Source organism: Crinia signifera, chromosome 1 (assembly GCF_055691185.1).
Source record: "Crinia signifera chromosome 1, ASM5569118v1, whole genome shotgun sequence".
In the NCBI taxonomy this organism is placed as follows: Eukaryota; Metazoa; Chordata; class Amphibia; order Anura; family Myobatrachidae; genus Crinia; species Crinia signifera.
The window spans coordinates 56016866-56042978 of NC_139217.1; the positions used below are offsets into that span (position 1 = coordinate 56016866).

Here is a 26113-nt window from a genome sequence, read left to right on the forward strand (position 1 = left end):
ATCAGCATCTTGTCACTTACTTACAAACACAAAGGAGAGCGCTTAACTTAAACCTATATTATAAACATATATATACGTAGCGCACCTCACACATTTACACATTTGACAGATACACACAACACACATAACACACCACTCACAGTACAACACACCCCCACATTCACTACACACACACACACCCAACAACAGTACAACACACAGAACACAAACTTAAACATTGCACAGATACAGAAACACACACTTAAACATTGCACAGATACACACAGCACACTACACACACATATAGAAGAGAGACTTCTGGTGGGGGCCGGGGATGGTCGCAAGCATGCGAGCTCCCATCCACTGGAACTTCTATCCTCGGCCCCCGGAGAAAGGGTGCGCCATGGATGGGAGGAGGATGGTGAGAAGGCAGAGGAGAAGACCTGGCATAGAAAACAGTGATACCCACTACCCCCGGCCCAGGACAGGGCACCGCCACGGCCCCCGCATTGACCCGGCACAGAGGAGATGCACACGGAGGAAACGGAAGTGACGAGGAGGAGGGGGACCCGGCTCTGGACAGGGCACAGGCATCAGCTTGGCCCCGGCATTGACCTTCAGAGGCTCAGGACATGGCATAGGACCGGGCCGCAGGCGAGCCCCCATCGGCACTGGCGGCAGCACCCACCATATGCTGCAGCACCCACCAATGCTCTGGGAGATACACATCTGCCGGCAGCACCCCCCCAAGGGAGGAGGTAGGATCAGACTATCGGTGGCAGCGGCGTGGAACTCAGCCCAGGGAGGGTCCAACTCCAGCCCCAGGCCTCACTGTCTCTCCCCAGGCCTCAGTGACTCTCTCCCCCCCAGTCCCACCCCCCATCACCACCACCACCACTACAACCCACGCTGGCTCTCCACGCTGGTTACCCTACAGAAAGATGGCCTGTTGAGGCCTTCAAGATGGCGCCGCAAATGGCTGCCAAGGAACTGTGCACTCAGCTATGTAACCCCGTGTCTTTGCTCTACTGTTACCTACCTGGCTGCTGCAGTGACCGGTGGCGCCGCTGATGGCTGCCTAGGCGCTGTGCAGCTTGGGGGGTATGTGTTCCCTGTGTGATCACTATACTGTCCCTGCTTACATTGTTACCTACCTGGCTGCTGCAACTACCAGTGGCGCCGCTGATGGCTGCATAGGCACTGTGCAGCTCGGCGGGCATGTGTTCCCTGCCTGTAATGTCTCAAGGTAATGTATGCAATGTCCCCCCCCCCCCCCCCCCTCATCCCTGCTTGATGCTGCACTGTAATCCACAAAAAATTCCTAGTGTGCGCAAGCACACATGGCCAATGAAGTTGACTCTTATTCTGATATACGTAGCACACTTACACATTGGACAGATACACACATCTCTAACAGTACGACACACACCCACATTCACTATACACACCCCAAAACAGCACAACACACACACTTAAACATAGCACAGATACACAAACACACTTAAACATTGCATAGATACACACAACACATATACTGTATATACGTAGCACACCTTACACACTTACACATTGGACAGATACACACATCCACCCACCCATATACACTACAACAACACACACACACAAAAACAGTACAACACATACAAACACACAGAACACATAAAAAATAAATGCATCATAGCATACCCTCCAACTGTACCGAATTTGCAGGTTTTTTTAACAGTCTTTACTGGCAAATAAAAAAAATTGCACTAAAGTGTCACCATAGGAGGATTCCCAATTGTTGTTACGGTGGTCTTTTAGGGACCCCTTTACAACCCCGTAGGTGTCTTCAGTTGGAGGCTACGGTCTCCCTCAGTGATTGACTATCAATCACTGAGGGAGACCGTAGGCTCCAGGATAAAAGACCTACGTGATTGTAAAGGGGTCCCTAAAAGACCACCTGAACCCCAATTGGGAATTCCCCTATGTTGACACTGTTGTGAATATTTCCCATCAATTGGCGACCCGATGTAGGTCGTCAGTACCAAACCCCAATTAAGCCCACAATATCCATACCCCCTCCTATAGATTTGTTTCGCAACCCATCCCCATCCAAACAATTATCAATTTGAATCAGAACTTTAATTCCTATGCGTAGGGCATAATGTGTAATAGGCATTACGGTGAGGGGAGTATTGTGTAATTGCCATCACAGTGTGGGTGTAATGGGCATCACAGTGGGGGGTCTAATGGGCATTATGGTGTGCGACATAATGTGTAATTGTCATCATGGTGTGCGGCATAATGTGTAATTGGCATCACGGATAAATAGTGTATATTGATTTAAGTAGCATGTCATTGTTTGTCCTTGATCTGTGAGGAGTACTAGGGGCGGGATGTATTAAAATACTTTGCCGCCCCCCAGCCGCGATGCTGCCGCATATGTACAAACATATGCGGCTGGCATCGTGGTGCGGTGACGGAGGCCCCCCGCGATACCTGTACACCGATGTGCGGGGGGTCTCCGTCACCTCCCTGACCTCACGCCGGGGACAGCTATGCATGCTGTCCCCGGCACTTCCTCCTCCCCCCTGCAGCCGGAAGGATGTCCGGCTGCTTCACTAGGGGGAGGCAGGACTTACCTTCCGGGGTCCAGGAGGACCCTTCAGGAAGGTAAGCCAGAGGGGGGGGGGGGGGGTCGGCGAGGCGGCGGGATTGCGTCAGCGGGTGGCGAAAAGAAGCCCATAGGCTTCTATAGGGTATCGCCACCCAAAGGTGGTGATACCCTTCAGTGCGGTATCATTTTTGATACATTGGAAAATGCGGTAAAACCAGGGTTTTACCGCATTTTCCATTTGATACATCTCGCCCTAGGTCACTGTGTGGGCCTTTATATTTTTATGTCACTGTGTGGCCTTCAGCCCAACTTAAGTGCGGGAGGACAATGACAATTCCTGCGGTAACCAATGTCTAGACATGTAGGTTGCAAAAGTGAGATGTAAGGTAATTGTTTTCCTGCGAGACCACGCCCTTATATTAAGCCACACCCCTTTAAAAATAAACCACACCCCTATTTCGGCACGCGCAATTTCTTCTATATATTGGGGGGGGGGGGGCGCATTTTTCATTTCTTTGCACTGGGAGCTAAATTGTCTAGAAACGGCCCTGCATGTACCCGTAGCACATCTACGGACTTGTAAACAAACTACAAATAAACAACAAAGTCAGAACATCACAAGAACTCAATGTTCCTCTGGTTCATGTCCTCTGCAGCGGAACTTCGTCTTAACACATGTATGGCCTTAGGGTACGCCTGCATTATTTGGTTAGGTAATGCATACTTTAACTACAGTTTTAATGTAAGAACTTTGTATCGATCATACTTAATAGCAGCCTGATGCAATTGTTTCTGCAGGGTCACCGGAAGCTTCCTATTGAAACAAAACAAGTTCATACAATACATAAATCATTTTTATCCAGATAATATACAGCTTATGTACCCAACACCTTTTACTGGGTTTAGTTGCAAATATCATGTAATTGTGATGGTTTTATAAGCTGCATCTTTAAATCCTAATCGGTACTTGTGAGTTATCTGGGCGCCCGATTTCTAAATCGGGTCGGATCGGGCACATCGCATCGCATCGCATGCGACCATCGGATGCGATGCGATGCGATGCGATGACCCGATTTTTCCATAGGAATCAATGTTAAAATGGACTGAGTCCATTTTAACATGGAATTCAATGGGAAAAAGGGGTCCTTTTCATACCCCTACTATCCAAGTGGGCATGGAGTTGGATATAAACCTGTGGCGAGCGTAGCGAGCCACCGAGCCCGAAGCGTGGCGAGCGTAGCGAGCCCCGCGAGGGGACACAGAATACCGGCCCCTCGCGGGGCTCGCTTCGCTCGCCACGCTTCGGGCTCGGTGGCTCGCTACGCTCGCCACAGGTTTATATCCAACTCCATGCCCACTTGGATAGTAGGGGTATGAAAAGGACCCCTTTTTCCCATTGAATTCCATGTTAAAATGGACTCAGTCCATTTTAACATTGATTCCTATGGAAAAATCGGGTCATCGCATCCGATGGTCGCATGCGATGCGATGCGATATCGCATCGCATCGCATCTGATTGTATGCCTTAACTTAAGGCATACAATCAAAAAATCGGGCGCCCAGATAACTCATAAGTACCTCATAATCTTATTTATTACTGATATTCATATAACTTGCGGCCCTTATAAGAATCCGCAATCGCATACAAACCAATCGTATACAATCAAATCACATACAATCAATTTGTGCGATGTGTGACCTCTATTAAGAAATGCCTTCATTCACCCGACAGACAAAATGATATCCAGAGACAGACATGTTTATGTCTCTGCAATGGCCGTGGACCACCTGCGATCAGAGCTGCCGGTTCAGCTGTCATCGCTTCCGCATCAGGTTGCTTTCATATCCATGAAACCACTGCAGAGATAAATATCATCTATACAGTGGCGAGTTCAGAGGGAGGACACCAGGGGAAATGTCCCCCTGTCATTTAGGAGAGAAAAACATGCTGTGGTGGTCATGGCTGCATTACTGCTAGGGGCATCGGTCGAGCAGGAGAAGCAGGAGTGTGGCTGCAGAATGCGTGAGGGAGGTGGATGCAGCCCACTGTGAGTCACCGGCAGCTACCAGCAGGGGACACTAGGGTTGTAGGACTGTTGGGTAGAAGTATGAAGCAGTGATAAGGGAGAAGTGAGCCAGCGGAGAAGTGTCCCATGGCAACCAATCAGCAATTAAGTAACATCTATAATTTGCATAATATAAATTTATTCCGAGCAGCTGATTGGTTGCTATGAGCCACCTCCTCTGGCTCACGTCTCCACTCTTACCGCTGCTTCATACATCTACACCTGAGAGAGGCGCTGATACTCCGAACAGTGGAGCGACAGATGCTAAAGTGCACAAGCATACAGTGGACTGGTGAGCGGACAGGGGTTGTTACTAGGACTGTGCTGAGAATTGCCCCCCTCCCCGGTGGCTAAGGTAATTGTAGCAGATACCGGGGGAAATTTATTAAAATGTGTATTCTACTTAACATGTGATGGTAACGTGGCGGGTACGTGCGTATGGTGGTGGTGGGCAGACCCCTCAGCCGTGACCGCTGACGGCCACGGCGCACCCTACACTGACTCTATTGACCTTCTCGGGCAGGTGACCGTAGACTGCGGATTGCTAGGCTTCTCCTGTAGTCGCCGCGTTCAAAGGAGCGAGTTAAGCCCGCTACGACCCCGATGCAACCAGGTCTTACGTGATGACAAGACTACGGTGAACACCAGAGATAGTGCCAAGAGGAGATCTAACTAACTGGCGCTATCTGGGAGGAACACCCTACCTGACGGCACCAGGCCAAGGACAGGGAGTGTGACCCAGTCACAGACACCAAGTTCGGATGGACCGGGGTGCCACCAAAGTAAATACTGGATACACAATAACCAGGGGTACCCCAAAACAGCTGTATACCCACAACCGTGGGCCTCTCTGTACCTGGGAGAGCTGTACCAAAAGTAGACATGAAGTAACAAAGTAAACAGGGCAGCTTGCCCACAGTAATAAAGAAAGAACTATGGCAGCTTGCCAGAACTAGTAAATAAATAAGGAAAAGAACCAGGCTCCACTGGAGCACTTACATGACTGGAACTGGACTCTCAGCTGCACCAGATGGGTAAATGCAGGCTGGGAAGGACTGACGGAACTGGACAGCGATGTTGATCAGGACAGGACAAGACCAGACCAAGACAGAACCAATACTGCAGCAATTCCAGGACACACTGCAGGAAGCAATGAACTGACAGGTGACCGGCAGGAAGCAAAGGACTGCAGCTCTCAGCATCAGGAACAGGAAACTATCACCGGCTTGGTAGTGCTGGGGAGAATGTCTTAAAAAGGGCTCAGGTGATCCAGACACCTGTAAAAATCCAGCCCAACTCCCAAGCTGGGATAACGAGGTCAGGCTTGTGCATAACTAAGCTCACGGAGGATTGAGCTGTAATGGCACAGACTCACCACCGGAGGCCACCAGAGAGTCAAATACCAAATACAGACTGAAAACAACACAGAACAGACATGACAGGACTGAGCCATGATGCTTCTAGAGGGTGCTAAATAAATAAGAAGTAGATTCTGATTGGTTACCCATAGCAACATCACATGTGAGTTAGAATACACATCTTAGTAAATTTCCCCCACTGTCTAATTACTGTGTCAGTCAGTAGTAATCAGGGAGCCTGCGGCAGCCCCCCCATGTAGCTTTAAATACCCCATCTCCCACTGCTGCTTGCTGTCTCTTTTTCAACCTGCTGCCTGCTCCTCAGCTAGCTTCTTCTGATCCTGGCGTCTCCTGGGCCTTGACCCCGTTGACTGATCTAGCCAGTCTCTGCCACAGCTTTCCAACTATATTTAAGGTGTGTTATAATGACAGAAATCCCACTAGCATTATTGGACGCACCAGATCACATGACCGTGCATTTTTCCCAGCGATAACATACCTGAACTATATCCAAGTGTCACCAAAACCTCATCACAGCCTCTACCCCCAAAACCAGTATGTTTCCTATGGTCACATGTAGTCTTAATACATCCCAAGTACAGGATGGAAAGGTCTCTAATGAAGAGGGCTCGTAACTATCGTCTGTCTCAATCATTTTCAAACCTGTCCCCGATAATGCCAAAAGGTGGGTAAGAAAACATGTGCACCTGCTAAATGACACCATTCGCCCATATGCTTCATCACACAAACGGATCATGGCCCTTATTCAGATCTGATCGCAGTACAAATTTGTTCTCAAAATGGGCAAAACCATGTGCACTGCAGGTGGGGCAGATGTAACACGTATAGAGAGAGTTAGATTTGTGTGAGTTATTATGTTTCTGTGCAGGGTAAATACTGGCTGCATTATTTTTACACTGCAATTAAGATTTCAGTTTCAACACACCCCACCCAAATTTAACTCTCTCTGCACATGTTACATCTGCCCCACCTGCAGTGCACATGGTTTTGCCCATCTTGAGAACAAATTTGTACTGCGATCAGATCTGAATAAGGGCCCATGTGTACGATGAAACTAAGAAACTTTTTGTGTGTGGATTAAACGGTGCTCACACAGCCGCCCACCCTTTCTCGCTCAGTGAGTTCCCCCATACGACTGCGGATGGATGTTTTGCATAAACATCCATTTGCAGTCTTGGGTGCGGGGGCCAAGTCATTCGATGGTCACGACCATTGAATGATTTGGGATCAGCACGCAAAACTAAGACGCTCTCTGGTGCTCTAGCTTTGCGTGCTACCTGTACAGGAAGAGGGTGGGCAGCTGAAATCTGGTGATGTCAGCTGCCGGCCCCTGGCAGCCGCGTCACTGCCTAATTCCTGGGAAGGCCTAGCGTTTTCATGGGAACAACCTTCGCCTCCACCCCACAGCCACCAGCAGTTTGCGTGCCCGCTCGCACCCAGCATATGCCCATGCGCAGAAATGACATCGCTCCCCCGTGCGAACGTGCAGGGGAGCGAAGAGATTAAAACAAGGCCCTAATTGCTGGTTGCATCTCCCATTTCACAAATTCCAAAATACAGAATTTGTGGAGCGAGAATGAGACTGTGACACTTTTGCTTTCTGATGCTACAAATTGCACAAGCTTTGTTTCATGCATAAAATGAATATAAAAATATTGTAGAAAATTACCTTGAGACATGGCGTAAATTCATAGTAGGCACCTGGAGGTAAGATGGATGAAAGTGCCTCCTGCCAGCCCCCCCTTTCCTGTGACAACATTATCAGTGCCTCCCCAGGCAGTAGCCTTCTGTTTCTCAAGACAGCTCCTGACTCCTCTGCCAGTACCCTTTTGTCTCTCCAGCCAGCACCCTTCTGTCTCTACAGCCAGCACCCTTCTGTCACTCCAGCCAGCACGCTTCTGTCTCCAGCCAGCACGCTTCTGTCACGCTTCACTCCAGCCAGCACCCTTCTGTCTCTCCAGCCAGCACCCTTCTGCCTCTCCAGCTAGCACCCTTCTGTCTCTTCAGCCAACACCCTTTGGTCACTCCAACCAGCACCCTTCTGTCTCTCCAACCAGCACCTTTCTGTCTCTCCAACCAGCACCTTTCTGTCTTTCCAGCCAGCACTCTTGTGCATCTTCAGTCATCATCCTTCTGTCTCTCCAGCTCTTCTGTCCTAGCCAGTATCCTTCTGCCTCCCCTGCCAGCCATCCTTCTGTCTCTCCTGCTAACCCCTGTCTCCCCAGCAAGCTACCATATCCAGCCCCCCTACTGCCTCATCAGCCAGCCCTGCATCCAGCCTGCCCTCTTGTCTCACCAGCCAGCCTCCTGCAGCCCACTCTCAGTTATCTGCTCCTCTGTCAGCAGTGCAGCGGCTCCTCTGTTAGCATGTGGCCTGTGTGACATCATGATGTTTAAGGCTTGGTTTTACAGAGAAGCAAACTGGAGATGACAAATACTTTTTGGGCGCACTCTTAATGTATATTGAAATTAAGGTACTTATTTCCTAGCACGGTGCCTGCGATCAAGATTGTATCCATCGGGTCCAAAAAAATTGCGTCGATCGCATCGCATGCAACCAACTCGCATGCGATGCGATCGACGCGATTGATGCGATTTTTACATCGGAACCAATGTAAAATGGTCCTTGAGACCCGATTTTACATTGAGCCCAATGTTAAATGCCCCCCAGACCCCAATTTTCATTGTATACCCACCCTGATGGGTCAAATGCCCCCCCCCCATTGTTAACGCTACCCCACGATGAACGACAACCCGAAGTGTGGCGAGCGCAGCGAGCCCGCGAGGGGCGGCGGTACGTGTCTTACGACCTTTTCATACCCCCACTATCCACGTCGGCGTGGAGTTGATTTTATATAGTGTGGCGAGCGCAGCAAACCACTGAGCCCGAAGTGTGGCGAGGGGACGCGGAATACATGTAAAGTAATACCTGTGAAGTAATTACTTCACAGGTATTACACCCAGAGGGTGGCGATACCCTGCCAGGCGAAGACGGGGTGGACGGGTATTGGTACATAGGAAAATGTGGTAAAACCCCCGTTTTACCGCATTTTGGGCAGGATGTACTAAAGGGAAAATGCGGTAAAACGGGGGTTTTAACGCATTTTCCTATTTACCATTACCCGTCCACCCCGTTTTCGCCTGGCAGGGTATCGCCACCCAGAGGGTGGCGATACACTATAGAGGCCTATGGGCTTCTATCGCCGCCTGACGTCCGCGCGCCCCTCCCGTCCTCCTGATCTGCTCCTCCCCCAGCAGGTGTCACAGCCGGGAGGACATCCGGCTGCAGGGGGGAGGAGGAGACGCAGGAAGACACTGGCAGCCGCCGGGATGTGACGGAGACCCCCCGAAGACCACATCACAGGTATCGCGGGGGTCTCTGTCACAGCAACCCAATGCTAGCCGCATATGTTAGTACATATGCAACAGCATCGCGGCGGCTGTCAGGCGAAGGGGTGGTGATGTATATTAATACATCCCGCCCTTTCCCTTTAGTACATCCCGCCTTTAAAAAGTTTCCTCTCAGATGTAGCACTACACACCCATGCTTCCAGGTGCCACGTTCACAATCTCGTTTCACAATCTTTCCATATATGGAACTAGACACGCCTTATGGGAGGAGCATGATACACCCCCTTAATAGGGTGCGGTGCAAAATTCTGCTACCAACTATAATCTCCCTGAAACTAGTTTTCAAAAGTAGGCAAGTATGCGCCAAGTACAGGAGCACGTGGGAACTAAATCTGGAGTTGGCATACTCGGTAATAGTTGCCAACTACGCCTTGCGTGGAAATAAATACTGACAGTCCCAATTCCATTCTTTTTCTCTCCTAACTTAATGTCACTGGCCGTGAGTCAAGACTGGCCAGCCTCTAACAGGGCATGTGTCTGTGTTATCATGCCAATGCAGTTGGCACACCAATACATGAACCTACTGTTACTCAATGAGGTTGTGACCCACTTTGTCTGGGAGGAAGAGGGTCAGGGGTAGAATGACTGTGCCTAGGACATGCACAATGCCCAGACAGTGCCATGTGAGCAGCAAAGTGCAGCCCCTGCAGTGCCACCCTCAGCAGCCCAGCAGCAGCAGGCAGGCAAGCAGGCACTGGGCTTGTGTGGTTGGGTCAGGAGAAGCTGCTGGGGAGGGGCGTGATGTGATGCAGCAGAAGAAGCAGATGACTCTGACAGCAGCAGCAACGAGTCACACACAGCGCCGCCGCTGCCATCTCTGCTGCTGCACCAGGGGCACTGCCACCACCAGTACCCAGCCTGCTGCCCCCGGGGCTCTCACCATGCTGGGCTCAGTGTCCGTCTGTGCCCCCCTTCTCTGCTAGCTGCTGGCAGTATGGATGCTGCTCTTGTGACGACCTCTGCTGAATGCATCAGCCCATTGCGGATGCTGGGCATGCTGACTAATCCTGCTGTCAATGGGCGAGGACGTGGACACGCGAAAAATTAACCACAGCTTTCTCCGGGACCACAACTATGTAACTGAAGGTACCCCATGATTCCTACTACCCCCCTGTGTGCCCCACGCCCATGCATTGTGCTTCCACTATGCCTATGTGTCACAAAGTACCCCTTGGTTTCTACCATCACTCTCTGTGCCCCATGCCCATGCATTGCGCTGCACTGGGTCTATGTGTGTGGAGGTACCCACCTTATGCCAATTCATATTATTGCACCATGTCGATGTATTGTGCTTCTCCAGTGCCTATGCGTTCTTTAGTACCCCCTGATTCCTATCACTACTCTGTGTGCCCCATGTCTATGCATTGTGCGGCATCTTTCTGAGTGCAGGTACCCACCCCATGCCATTTCATATTATTACCCCTTTGTACCCCATGCCCATGTATTTTACTGCATCTGTGTCTATGTGTGTGCAGGTACCCACCCCATCCCAATTCCTATTACCCCACCCCCCTTCCTTGTACACCATGCCCATGTATTGTGCTGCATCTGTGTCTATGATTGTGCAGACACCCACCCCATCCCAATTGTAGCTCATGCACATGTACTGTGCAGCTGCTTCTATGACTGAAAATGAAGGTACCCCCCAACCCATTTACAACCCCCCCCCCCCCCCCCCCATGCCACCCCGTGTGTCCCATGTCCATGTACAGTAATGTGCTTTGTCTGTGTCTATATCATGTGTGCAGGCTGCCGGAATTACATGATAGGGAGATGTGTTGCATGCCACGGGGTGGATAGAGTGCACACAGGCTTCTGTGCAGTGCTGACAGGGTTAACTACTGCAGAGAGGGAACATGCTCGGGGAGATGAAGAGAGGGGATCCGGTCATGCTGTGATCTGTATCATTTTGCAAAATTGTGTCACATGCATGCACACAGCAGTGATCCCAGAAGTGCAATATAATTGTTTTTAGAACTGCATTTTATATTACCCCTGGGGGGATACCTATATATATATGCCCGCTGTATAGCTAGATTCTGTCTTGCATTTATAGGACATTCCATGTATGTTATGTATGTTAGGACTTTTTATTGTTTAGTGTATGGCAAAGTTGTGTATGGGAAAACCAATTCAGCAAGTCATTGTTCTGTATTAAATAAGAGTAAAAGGATTAGATGAGGGAAACACCGGCTCATTCCCATCAGTAAATTACTAGGCTCATCAGTGCAGGCTTGGTGGAGACCAGGCAACACTGCTGCAATGGGGATGTCAATTGTACATCCATAGGTTCCTCTGTAGCACAAGATAGAAGTCCCAGGGTGCAATTTGAACGCTGAATGGCAACATCAGTCTGGACTTGCAAGATTTCAGCAGGGAGGGATGTTCCTGTGTATGTGGTGGTGGTGGTGGTGGTGGTGGTGGTGGGGGTGGGGGGGGGGGCATATCCTCAGATATATAAAGTATATGATAGATTTGTAGTAGATTTAATATCAGTACAAGTACATCCATCTATCTATCTATCTATCTATCTATCTATCTATCTATCTATCTAATGCTGCGTTCTCATTGCCGCCCCTGCAAAATCCTGGGTTTTTGTTCCCGTGTTTTTGGCGGGGCACAGAGCATCTCAGCTCTACAGACCCCATTCATACTGCACCTTAGACCCAGGATATTCCCCTGTCTGCCCCGTTCACACTGCTTCCCCTGGTATGCCTGCCATCAAGTGTGTGGCATCTAAGAGCAGCTTTGATTGGATGTTTAAAAAGTATCTTTGATTGGCTGTTTAAAAAGCAGCTTTAAACAATGCAATGTATTACCCAGGAAAAACCCTGCAAAAAACCCGTGTGTAATTTCCAGGCCACAACACCCGGGAATTTCACAAAGACCCTTAACATTGAGACAGGACATGGGAAATTACTGCTCGCCCTGGCAAATACCTGAATTTTTGCGGCAGTGAGAACGGGGTATAATGCTGTCCCTACCAGCCACTATATTATAACACTGTGCTGTGATCTGACCAGTCTCCCTCTGTGGACGGTTGTTTTCAAGTCAGAATGATGCTGTAGGTGGGAGAGAACTGTAGGCGGCAGTGAGATAAGACAAGTTGCAAAGCAATAGCCACCAAGAAATACAGGAAATAACATTGCAATTAGTTGATTTTAATGGTAATAAATGTAATATATATTTTGGTTATTATGAGAAATAAAAAAAAAAGGTAAAAATACTAAAATTTGTCTTCACGGTCGACGCTTTGTACATTTGCTGTCATGTTTGACAGAGGTTTTTTTTTTGGTGTTGTTTGTTTTTACTTGGTGGCACCGGCATGTTGGCCCAAAGGGTAAAACATTTACGGATGCCAATCTCGGGACATTTTTTCAATCCGGGATTCCTGGGATTGGCATCCCTAAAAGAAAAACACCCCCCTGTCCCCCACATTAACTTATGTGGCGCAGAGTGGTGCAACTGCTGTAATGGAGCTGGGAGCGGGCGGTGATAGAGTTACGGTAGCGAGGTGCATCAGAGCGTCCTGCGCAGCGTGACCTAGTCAAGCTGCGCAGGCCGCACACTGGGGTCGGGAAGAGCATCTGAGCGGCATTAGACTGCGCATCCAGGAATGGATACTTCAATCCCGGGATTGAAAACTGGACATTTTGGGGCCAAATCCCAGGATCCCGCCGATCTCTATCCCTGACATGGTCACCCTAGTTACAGTATACATGATAGACAATGTTTAAGTCAACAGTCGCTAGGTCGACCACTAATGCCCGACAGTGACTAGGTCAACACCGAAAAAAGGTCAACATATTTTAGATCGACTGCCAAAAGGTCGACACAAGCTTATGGTCGATATAGGCAAAGCCGAGAATTAAAAGTTAAGTTAATGAGCTTTTCAGGATTTTTTACAATTTGCATAAGGGAAAAGAAGAACCAATGTTTCATAATATCTAACAGGTAACTAGAACATTTCATATGAGTACATGTAGCTAAAGTTACTCCTTAAATGTCCATACACACTGGGCGATTATGAACATCGTGTATGACTAACGACGATGGGGAAAATCGCTGGGCTGAAGAACGCTCAGGGCATACACACTGAACGATTTTCGCTCTTCCCCACGATTTTCCCTGGGGTGGACAACTTTGGTACTTGTGTATTATCACGGCGCCCCCGATTTCCATCGTAGGGCATTGTATGGGGTTGCATCGCATCGCATTCGATATGATCGCATACGATGCGATGCGACCCGATTTTTAATCGTACAGGCACCCTGATGGGTGATTACTATGTTAAATGCACCCCCATTTTTAACGCCACCCACACTATCAACGCCAACCCGAAGTGTGGCGAGTGCAGGTCGCCCGCGAGGGGCGGCGGTACGCGTCCTTCCGACTGGCCTACGGCACGCACGCCAAAATAGGGGTGTGGTTTATTTTAAAAGGGGTGTGGCTTAATATACGGGGTGTGGTCTAGCAGGAAAACAATTACCTTACATCTCACTTTTGCAACCTGCATGTCCCGACATTGGTTACCGCAGGAATTGTCATTGTCCTCCCACACTTAAGTTGGCGGGCTGAAGGCCACACAGTGACATAAAAATATAAAGGCCCATACAGTGACCTAGGGTGGGATGTATTAATATACATCGCCGCCCTCCGCCTGGCAGCCGCCGCTATGCTGCCGCATAGGTACTAACATATGCAGCTAGCATCGGGTTGCGGTGACAGAGACCCCCACGATACCTGTGATGTGGTCTGCGGGGGTCTCCGTCACATCCCGGCGGCTGCCAGTGTCCCCCTGCGTCTCCTCCTCCCCCCTGCAGCCGGATGTCCTGCCGGCTGTGACACCTGGGGGAGGAGATCAAAGGAGGACGGGAGGGGGGGGGGGGGGGGGGGGCGCGCGGACGGCAGACGGCGGGTGGCGATACCCTGCCTAGCGAAAACGGGGCGGACGGGTATTGGTACATAGGAAAATACGGTAAAACATTTTCCTGTTAGTACATACCGCCCCTACTACGCTTCACAGATCAAGGCCAAACAATGACAGGCTACTTAAATCATTATACACTATTTATCCATGATGCCAATTACACATGACGCCGCACACCGTGTTGACAATTACACATTATGTCGCACACCGTGATGACAATTACACATTATGTCGCACACCGTGATGACAATTACACATTATGTCGCACACCATGATGACAATTACACATTATGTCGCACACCGTGATGACAATTACACATTATGTCGCACACCGTGATGACAATTACACATTATGTCGCACACCATGATGCCCATTAGACCCCACACTGTGATGGCAATTAAACAATTACTCCCCACACCGTAATGTCTATTACACATTCTGCCCCACGCGCCGCTGCTGCACAACAGATGCAGTTTACTAATATGTCCCCACAGTGCCAGATATGCCCCCACAGTGCCATAAATAAATGCCCCCACAGTGCCATACACATATGCCCCCACAGTGCCACACATATATGCCCCCACAGTGACAAATATGCCCCCACAGTGGCACACATATGCCCCCATAGTGGCACACATATGCCCCCACAGTGCCACAGATATGCCCCCACAGTGCCACGGATATGCCCCACAGTGCCACAGATACGCCCCTACAGTGCCACATATATGCCCCCACAGTGCCACATATGCCCCACAGTGCCACACATATGCCCCCACAGTGTCACACATATGCCCCAAAGTGCTAGAAGCAGCACAACTCACTGTCTGGGTCTCACCCTCTGCTGCCATTGTTGTTGCTGCTGCTGCTTTGCTTTCCTGGGGAGGGAAGCGGAGCGCATCGCACGCCTCTCCTTCACTGTGTGTAGCTGAGCCGTCAGCCATTCATAGCTCGCGGGCTGGCTCCTAATTGGCTGCCGGCCCGCGAGCTCACTGATTGGCTGCCGGCCCGCGAGCTCACTGATTGGCTGACAGCCCAGTGAGCAATCGGAAGGAGAGACGCCCGATGCGCTCCCCTCCCCTGGGAAATCAGCTGGGCGCTTGAGCGGCGCTTGTGGCGGCTGGGGAGAGGGGGAAGAAGGGAGGCGGCAGCGTTGGGAGGAGCTGACGGGCGCCCCGGCTGTTAACAGAGGCGGACAAGCCGTGCGGCGCCCCGGGCTGCTGCGCGGCTTGTCCGCCTCTAGAAACGGCCCTGCACATCAATATCTAAAGACCCCCCCCCCCTCCATACACGATTTCACGCGGCGGATCGGGGTGAGAAATTGTGTGACATCGGCCCATATAGCATGTGTCTGGCGGTCCCGTGTGCATCAGATTAGACCCGGAGATGATATGTGCGGCACGTTATGTTGTCACTAAAATCACATTTACTTCCAGTCTGATTACTGTGTTGTAAGCCCCTTTGTAGGACATGTATAATCCTATTTATTACATACTGTATACAGTATCTCCATGTTGGTTAACTAGATAGGTTTCAGATACAGGGCCAGATTTTCTAAGCTTCAAAAGTGATAAAATGTAGAGTGATAAACAGCCAGCCAATCAGCTCCTGTCTGACATTTTTCAAACACAGTCTGTTACATGGCAGGTAGGAGCTGATTGGCTGGCTATTTATCACTCTCCATTTTATCACTTTTGAAGCTTAGAGAATCTGGCCCACAGCCTCTACCAGTTATAGGGGCAGCTACCATTAGAAGCAGAAGCTGTTGGCATCCATTCTGGCATCTTCCGCACTTTGGGGACATTCAGAGTTGATCGATATTGTGCAAATTTGAAATCTGTCCAATCATTGAATGACTGCGCATGTATAACGTACGCATTGGGCGTGCACCAGGCAGGCAGTTTGCCTGACAGGAAAGGGTTTATTTACTATGTTCTATTGAAGATGGGATGTTGCCCATAGGAACCAATCAGATTATGGGCGATGCACTAAGCTTCAAAAGTGACAAAATGGATAGTGACAAACAGCCAGCCAATCAGTTCCTGCCTGCCATGTCACAGACTGTGTTTGAAAAATGTCAGACAGGAGCTGATTGGCTGGTAGTTTATCACTCTCCATTTTATCAATTTTGAAGCATAGGGCACCTGGCCCTATATCTATTCTCTTGTAGAAGGTGCTAATTACATAAAAAGCAGATTCTGAATGGTTGCTATGGGCAAATGCCATCTTCAATAGAACTCGCATTTTAGCAAATAATCCCCCGAAGCCGGCATTTAAGGGTGGTAACCAGATATTTTCTGGGGTGTGACGTTTTAAGGGAGGGTGTGCACATCAGTGCCAGCCTCGCTCAGCGGAAGCAGAGGAAGATTCTGCTCATGGCCTTTGGTGCTGCAAGCGGACTCTGCCTCCAGTATTATTATCTGCGGAGTGCACATGTGCTGCTGTTACATTGCGCACATGCTAAGCAGTGATGGACTGAGAGGGTAAGGGCCCACCGGGGGTACGGCGTGCGATGTCACGATGCCGGGTCGGTCTGGTGTGTGACGTCATGATGTGGAGCAGGTCCGGTGTGTGATGTCATGACGCAGTGAACGTCATGATGACAGCCCACCCATCCGCACAACCTCTCTTATCACTCCCAACCTGCAGCCGTTGCCGGGTCAGCCACCTGCTACTGACTCCCCGCCGTCATTAAGGGTTTGTGCCAGGCCCTGCCCACATAAAAAGTGGGTGGGGTCATAAATCACGGGGGCCTACTGGTGAATCCACCTGCCGGGCCAGTCCAAGCCTGGTGCTAAGGCACCTTCGCGATCATATTGAGATTTCTACTGCATAGTAATTGTCAGGAAGGAATAATTTTAGGGAGGTAACAGGGTATGGCAGCAAAAACACAGTTATTTCATGGCTGTTATATGCCTCCAGCTGTGATCAAGTATGTACTAAAATGATTAGTTTATTATTAATACAATTATTAATGCATACCGGTAGACCTTATATTACATATTCAGTATACAACCCAGGGGCAGTCTAATAAAAAATTTGATTACTTTTATATTTGCTTGAAAATGGATGTGAATAAACATGTTTTAAATGTATAAACAAGATTTATTAAAGATCTCAGTGCAACAATATACAATCAAATCACAACAAGCTGTGATGTATATAGGTATAAGTATGACCCGGCTTGGGTGGTCATTCCATAATGCGGCCAGCTCTCTCTGTGGGTGGGGGCTGTAGTTCCCCCCTTTGACACATTTATGAGATACGTGGGGACTGGCATGCGTTGTTCTCTCTTATAAAAATATTGATAGGTATTAATGTAGGTGGGTCCTTGATGTACTTGTATGTTTGAATTACCGTGCGGAGGACAAATAATATTTAATTAGAACTTGAGTAGCAAACTTTTGCCACTGCTGCTACTGCCAATAATAACTATAATGAATCCCAATGCTGAGTAGGATCTATGAAATATATTAAGGAGGAATTCTAAATCTCCCAGTAAATTTAGCTACAGGTATCATAACAAACACACACACACACACACACATTTCTAAAAGTTAGTTTTTCAGCAAATTCTCCACTGAAATTCAATCTCCTGGTCTTGCTGACACTTCTACTGAACCCCAGGCAGGAACAGTGGGATTAAGGTCATGAGGCTACCACTGAGCCCCAGACAGGAAGAGTGGGATTAAAGTCATGAGGCTACCACTGAACCCCAGACAGGAACAGTGGGATTAACGTCATGAGGCTACCACTGAGCCACAGGCAGGAACAGTGGGATTAACGTCATGAGGCTACCACTGAACCCCAGACAGGAACAGTGCGATTAATGTCATGAGGCTACCACTGAACCCCAGACAGGAACAGTGGGATTAACGTCATGAGGCTACCACTGAACCCCAGGCAGGAACAGTGGGATTTCCATCATGAGGCTACCACTGAGCCCCAGGCAGGAACAGTGGGATTAACGTCATGAGGCTACCACTGAGCCCCAGGCAGGAACAGTGGGATTAACGTCATGAGGCTACCACTGAGCCCCAGGCAGGAAAAGTGGGATTAACATCATGAGGCTACCACTGAGCCCCAGGCAGGAACAGTGGGATTTCCATCATGAGGCTACCACTGAGCCCCAGGCAGGAACAGTGGGATTTCCATCATGAGGCTACCACTGAGCCCCAGACAGGAACAGTGGGATTAACGTCATGAGGCTACCACTGAACCCCAGGCAGGAACAGTGGGATTTCCATCATGAGGCTACCACTGAGCCCCAGTCAGGAACAGTGGGATTAATGTCAGGAGGCTACCAATGAGCCACAGGCAGGAACAGTGGGATTAACATCAGGAGGCTACCACTGAGCCCCAGACAGGAACAGTGGGATTTCCATCATGAGGCTACCACTGAGCCCCAGACAGGAACAGTGGGATTAACGTCATGAGGCTACCACTGAGCCCCAGGCAGGAACAGTGGGATTAACATCATGAGGCTACCACTGAGCCCCAGGCAGGAACAGTGGGATTTCCATCATGAGGCTACCACTGAGCCCCAGGCAGGAACAGTGGGATTTCCATCATGAGGCTACCACTGAGCCCCAGGCAGGAACAGTAAGATTAACGTCATGAGGCTACCACTGAGCCCCAGTCAGGAACAGTGGGATTAATGTCAGAAGGCTACCACTGAGCCACAGGCAGGAACAGTGGGATTAACATCAGGAGGCTACCACTGAGCCCCAGGCAGGAACAGTGGGATTAATGTCAGGAGGCTACCACTGAGCCCCAGGCAGGAACAGTGGGATTAACATCATGAGGCTACCACTGAGCCCCAGGCAGGAACAGTGGGATTTCCATCATGAGGCTACCACTGAACCCCAGACAGGAACAGTGGGATTAACATCATGAGGCTACCACTGAGCCCCAGGCAGGAACAGTGGATTAGCGTCATGAGGCTACCATGGAACCCCATGCAGGAACAGTGGGATTAAAGTCATGAGGCTACCACTGAGCCCCAGGCAGGAACAGTGGGATTAACATCATGAGGCTACCACTGAACCCCAGGCAGGAACAGTGGTATTAACATCATGAGGCTACCACTGAGCCCCAGGCAGGAACAGTGGGTTAGCGTCTTGAGGCTACCACTCATAATTGCTGAAATATAGTCAGGGATACAGATCTAATCACAGCACATGTGGTTAACTATCAATACAACACATTGGAAAGAGAAAATAAGGGCGTAACTATAGCAACACCATGCCACTGCCCTGGAGCCCAATAGGACATAGTAATGTATTCAAACTTCCAAAATTCCTTTTGGTCTGCTCTGTCTGCATATTACTGTATGGGATGTTTCAGATCCAGGAGACACAGGCAATTTGATCGCAGTGTTGAGTGAGCCCAGCCTGATTGACATATTGTTCACTTTGCGGGTAATTACTCCGGGGAAATGACAAATGAGCCAGATTCTCTCTCCCGCATTATATCAGCATCGGCTACACAGCATCAGCTACACAGACTTAATGTCCTTTGTGCTAGAAAAGTGAAAATGTAATGACTGCACTGCAGCAAATTATCATGAGTGGGTATGACAAAATGAGCGGGAAAATAGTTTCTGTGGTATATTATAATCTTTATTTGGGTCGCCTCGTGGCGTCAGGCCCTCCTATTCTCTTGCACATAGCCTCCAAAACTCCCCAAAGGGCAGATAAAAAAGTAGGTTAAATAGTTTGGTGTCTTTTCCTGTTGGCGGGCTTTACATTAAATACATGTTTAAGTATTTTGAAAATAAGAATTTTATGAGTCTGTTTTCATAGTTATATATACTGGCAGACTCTCAATTGCATGATAACACTCAGGTAAGTGGAAGGGAGGGGTAACTTTAAGTAAGAAAAAGCACATTTCCTCCAGCACACTGATACCCCTTTCACACAGAAAAGGAAATTACCGGGTTAAACATTTCTAACGGTAAATTGTCGTTCAACACAGACTTTTTCTTTACCAGCGTCAAGGACCCGGGATTTTTGACCCAGGTTGACCCTTTCACACAAAGGGGGTTATTCTGGCGGATTCGCTCTGCGAATTCGTAACCTTCCGAGTCAACCAGAACCCGCCCTGCGAATGGTGGGATGCCCAACCCCCACCCCCCTCGCAGCTTGTATTCGCACACAGGGGCTGCAAATGGATGTTTAACATAAACATCCATTCTCAGCCTGTGGGTGAATACACACATCATGATGTGGAACGTGAACTGACAGCTGGGCCACACATCGTTACCTCAAGCAGAAGAAACACTGGAAGATTTTGACTAACCTTCTTGGCGATTTTTTGCTATCTAGTCAAAATCTCCTGGCAAAATCATGTTTACAACCCTGTAGTAGAATTCAGAGATCTTGGTTGCATATGTTTGCAAATATATGGGTAACCCCCAAGCCGACTGTGGTCCCTATTGCTTTAACTATTGCTCCGAAAATCAGCATAAGCCCTACTTGCCTACTTTTGATTTCACCTCTCCGGGAGAAGCCCAGAGAGGCAATACGTCAGGGGGGCGGGGACAAGGCTGACATAACTTGGCCCCGCCCCCATTGCGGGAAAAAACGCAGTGATTCGCGGGCCGCGGAGAGGGGGCTTAAATGACGCGAAATGCAGCGATCGTGTCATTTAAGCCCCGCTCCCTCGCTAGCAGACCCGCAACTTATGGTAATTAAACCAGCGGGCAAGGGGGGAGTGGGGGCTATCACTAGAAAGCAGGAGACTTGGCCACCTTCCCTGGGGGGCGGGAGAAGGGAGAAGGACCCGATTTTCGGGAGGCTCGCGGCCATTCCGGGAGGTTAGGCAAGCCTGGCATAAGCCAGAAAATCCAGAGCAATACTAGTGAAATAACTAGAGATAGTAAGTGTAAGAAGACAGAGCTTTGTACAAAAGTGATACAAATATGATGAATAGAATGAAAATATTAAAGGTAGTGTTCATTTTAGCACCCTGCTCCTTGTAAAATCCTTGTAGTTCCTCCGTCCTGCCTGGGGTGTCGCTGTCTGCTGTGGTACTTCAAGAACAGTCTGTTTGTATCTCATTATTGAGATACAAACCAGACTGTTGTAGAAACACCACAGCAGACAGCGACACCCCAGGCAGGGAGGAGGAACTGCAAGGATTTTACAAGGAGCAGGGTGCTAGAATGAAGAAGGAATAGTGTTATGCTGGGTACACACCAGAATGATTTGGGCTCATTTCGACGCGTCTTATGACCAATTGTATGTAAAAAGAGCAGAATTGTGCATGTTTTCAATGCGATACCGATCTGATGCGCGTCCCTGCTGGTAGTTGGGTCGTGTTGAAGATTTTACTTGATGCATTAAAGATTCGTCATCTACATTGGATTGGGTACTGATCATGTGCAGATCGTGTGCTGCAATCCAATCGTACGATTTCAAAGAACGATCATGGTCGTTCTAGTGTGTACCCTACATTAGTGAGATAATTACCGTGTTTCCCCGATAATAAGCCCTAACCAGAAAATAAGCCCTACCCTTGCTTTTGGAAACTAGTCCAAAATAAGCCCTACCCCAAAAATAAGCCCTAGCAGAAAGCCCGAAAAAGATCTGTAGGTGAGGAGCAGGACTCGGGGCATGGTGTCTGTAAAAGCAGGACTGGGGGCATGGTGTCTGTAAAAGCAGGACTGGGGGCATGGTGTCTGTAAAAGCAGGACTGGGGGCATGGTGTCTGTAAAAGCAGGACTGGGGGCATGGTGTCTGTAAAAGCAGGACTGGGGGGGCATGGTGTCTGTAAAAGCAGGACTGGGGTCATGATGTCTAAAAGCAGGACTGGGGGCATGGTGTCTGTAAAAGCAGGATTGGGGGCATGGTGTCTGTAAAAGCAGGACTGGGGGCATGGTGTCTGTAAAAGCAGGATTGGGGGCATGGTGTCTGTAAAAGCAGGACTGGGGACATGGTGTCTGTAAAAGCAGGACTGGGGGGGCATGGTGTCTGTAAAAGCAGGACTGGGGTCATGGTGTCTAAAAGCAGGACTGGGGGCATGGTGTCTGTAAAAGCAGGATTGGGGGCATGGTGTCTGTAAAAGCAGGACTGGGAGCATGGTGTATGTAAAAGCAGGACTGGGAGCATGGTGTCTGTAAAAGCAGGACTGGGGGCATGGTGTCTGTAAAAGCAGGACTGGGGGCATGGTGTCTGTAAAAGCAGGAGAGGGGCATGGTGTCTGTAAAAGCAGGACTGGGGGCATGGTGTCTGTAAAAGCAGGACTGGGGGCATGGTGTCTGTAAAAGCAGGACTGGGGGCATGGTGTCTGTAAAAGCAGGACTGGGGTCATGGTGTCTGTAAAAGCAGGACTGGGGTCATGGTGTCTGTAAAAGCAGGACTGGGGTCATGGTGTCTAAAAGCAGGACTGGGGGCATGGTGTCTGTAAAAGCAGGATTGGGGGCATGGTGTCTGTAAAAGCAGGACTGGGGCTTGGTGTCTGTAAAAGCAGGACTGGGGGGGCATGGTGTCTGTAAAAGCAGGACTGGGGTCATGGTGTCTAAAAGCAGGACTGGGGGCATGGTGTCTGTAAAAGCAGGATTGGGGGCATGGTGTCTGTAAAAGCAGGACTGGGAGCATGGTGTATGTAAAAGCAGGACTGGGAGCATGGTGTCTGTAAAATCAGGACTGGGGGCATGGTGTCTGTAAAAGCAGGACTGGGGGCATGGTGTCTGTAAAAGCAGGAGAGGGGCATGGTGTCTGTAAAAGCAGGACTGGGGGCATGGTGTCTGTAAAAGCAGGACTGGGGGCATGGTGTCTGTAAAAGCAGGAGAGGGGCATGGTGTCTGTAAAAGCAGGACTGGGGGCATGGTGTCTGTAAAAGCAGGACTGAAGCCATGGTGTCTGTAAAAGCAGGACCGGGGTTATTGTGTCTGTAAAAGCAGGACTGGGGGCATGGTGTCTGTAAAAGCAGGACCGGGGGCATGGTGTCTGTTAAAGCAGGACCGGGGGCTTAGTGTCTGTAAAAGCAGGACTGGGGGCATGGGGTGTGTAAAAGCAGGACTGGTGGAATGGTGTCTGTAAATGCAGGACTGGGGGCATGGTGTCAATGTTAATTAAAATAAGCCCTACCCCGAAAATAAGACCTATGGTGTTTTTTCTTGAAAAAACAAAACAAAAAACAAGACAGTGTTAATATACATCGCCGCCCTTCGCCTGACAGCTGCATATGTACTAACATATGCGGCTAGCATCGGGTTGTGGTGACGGAGACCCCCGCGATACCTGTGATGTGGTCTGCGGGGGTCTCCGTCACATCCCGGCGGCTGCCTGTGTCCCCCTGCGTCTCCTCCTCCCCCCTGCAGCCGGATGTCCTCCCGGCTGTGCCACCTGCTGGGGGAGGAGGAGATCAAAGGTGGACGGGAGGAGGGGGCGCGCGGGCGGCGATAGAAGCACATAGGCTTCTATAGGGTATCTCCACCCAGAGCCATGCGGAAACGGGGCGGACGGGTAATGGTACATAGGAAAATGCGGTAAAACCCCCGTTTTTTCCCTTTAGTACATCCCGCCCTAAGAGAGAAGTGTTAAATAGAATGTAACAGTGGAGGTTATTCTGGTTGGTGCGTAAATTTCCGAATTCTTTCGGAGCGGTCCGCACGCCACGCTGTGCGGAGATCGTACAAAGAAACGCCCACCGGTCCACCGCATTCGGACGGACTCACACTTTAAGAAGAGGGCGTGTTTACGGACTACATCCAAACCTTGCGTGTGCGGTGGACACACACATATTCTGCACGACAAAAGAAAGAAGAAAAAGACTCTCTGTTTTTCGGGGCACTCTTTAGTAATTGATAGCGCAGGACAATCCCTGCGTATCCGGAATGGTCAAAAAAATTTTTTTATATAGGATGGGAAAGGGTTACACTAGGTTTAACCTGTTGGGTACATAGATGGAGAAACAATGTCTCTGGTAGTAGAATAACCGTGAATAATTGATCTAGTTTACACAATGTACAGGAGGCTGGGGGAGTTCATGAGGAATTCCCCTCATTCTCCTAGTGAAAAATGGGTTTCTTAAAATATAACTTTTAATAATGTATTACTTAAAAAAGATTACTGGACAAACATGTAACTTGAACTAGACACACATACATAACATAAAAAAGGAAGAAGCAAAGCGGTGCACGATACGGTATTTAACAATTTCCGTCGTGAGATACTTAGTGATTGCCACAGAGGGCAGATACGTACACCGTTTGTCAATCCTTATATAAATATAAATATCCCGTCAGTAGTGAAGTTTCGCCAAATACAGATCTGGGATATCAGTTTAATCGATACTATAAGGGTGCTTCTTTATGTTCACCCAAATTCTGGTATCCGCTAATCTGTTGGTGTCCCACTAGTGCAGCCCGTAAGCTGGATTCTGGTGGATCTCAGCCTAGGATGGCCGGCTAATTGTAAGCTATCCCTAGGAATCTAAGAGGTAGGGTTCTGATGAAGGAAGAAAGATGCAAGAATAGGTGGGTGATCTGAGGATTCCTGTGGGGGTGATGTGAGGTGTTCCCAAACCGACTTTATATACCTTCAACAGACAGGTAGTGGGATCTGGTCAGTTCACAGAAGGTCACCCTTCCTGACTGGCAGGTCCCTCGAATCCTGTGGTCAGCTACCACCAATATAGATCGTGTGGGCTTTCTAGGTATTGTGGGGGAGCACCTCCCCTCCAGGTCTCGAAAAAGTGGTGATTGGCTCTGTATGGGCCCTTGCGTGACAGGCGGCTGCTGCCCAGCTTTATATACCTTATAACCAGACTGGAAATTAATACATGTTATCCGAGGAGGTCTCCCTTCCTCAGAAAATGTTTTCGAACATGCCTGGCAGGCTGCCACCAGTTTAAATTAGGTGGGCCCTTTGGGGTATTGCGGGTGAGCGGGCCTGTGTGCACAGCAGGGGGGTTCCTAAATAGGGAGCCAATAGATAAGGGTGCTGTTGTCCAATTCTCTCCCGCGTCTCCCTGTTGAAAAGAGATTTTCCAATACAGGGAGATACTGAGGGGTAGAGACTGGGTAAGCGACCCTGAAAAAATAGATGAAAGAAAGTGCTGGTGTGGCACGTTGCTGTCCTCCCCTTGTGGCTGACCACAGAGGTGGGGGGTGAGTGCTGCCTACAGTTTAGAGACCAGCCAAGACAGAAAGGAGTAAGTAAATGAGAAACTCGAAAATGAGTTACAGGTAAGTATATAGATTAGAGAACCACTTGTTCTTTGGGTATTTTATGTAACTGGCTGTTGTCTACACGGAGTGGTTATGAATCTAATTATAGATCGAAACTGTCTTAATACAGTTCCAAGCAGTGTGCGTATAAAATATAAGCTATGCGGCTGTAGTTATATGCTGGAGATAACAGGGAAAGAAGCGTTTACTTGTGCTGCATAATAATTATGACTGTATCCATATTACCCCGGAGTAGTACAGTTTACCTTCTGACATGGGTTCATGGATACAACTACACTTCTGAGATAATTGCCCAGACAGTCCAAATACTGTTCCGGGTGATACACTGCAATTAAACGTTGGAGGTCACAGAAACATTGTATTTTTAAAGCGTTTAGATGCGCTACATATGAGTTACTGCTAGATACAATTTTATAGCAGATTAAGACAAATGGTATGATCACAGTGAGTCAAAGGCTCTTGTGTACAGCGTTTATAGCTGTTTGTTACTCAAGAGAAAACGCAACATAGGAGTTTATATATGCAGATTCATTAATTAGCACCTAGGTTGCCAC

At 49.0% G+C, this 26113-nt stretch overlaps 1 protein-coding gene across 4 annotated transcripts in view; it reads left to right on the forward strand.

Moving 5' to 3' along the window:
* Positions 1 to 10163: 10163 nt before the first annotated feature.
* Positions 10164 to 26113, forward strand: part of PPP2R2C (protein phosphatase 2 regulatory subunit Bgamma) — a 139842-nt gene continuing 123892 nt past the window's right edge. For 2 of the 4 annotated variants that reach the window (XM_083155367.1, XM_083155377.1), the window contains exon 1: positions 10165 to 10520. Coding sequence is in view for 2 of the 4 variants with exons in the window: in XM_083155358.1 (XP_083011484.1) it covers positions 10451 to 10520 (70 nt within the window). In the remaining 2 variants the exon portion in view is untranslated. Of the gene's footprint in view, positions 10521 to 26113 lie in introns of all 4 variants that reach the window. The other 2 variants (XM_083155358.1, XM_083155348.1) reach the window with 2 other exon arrangements.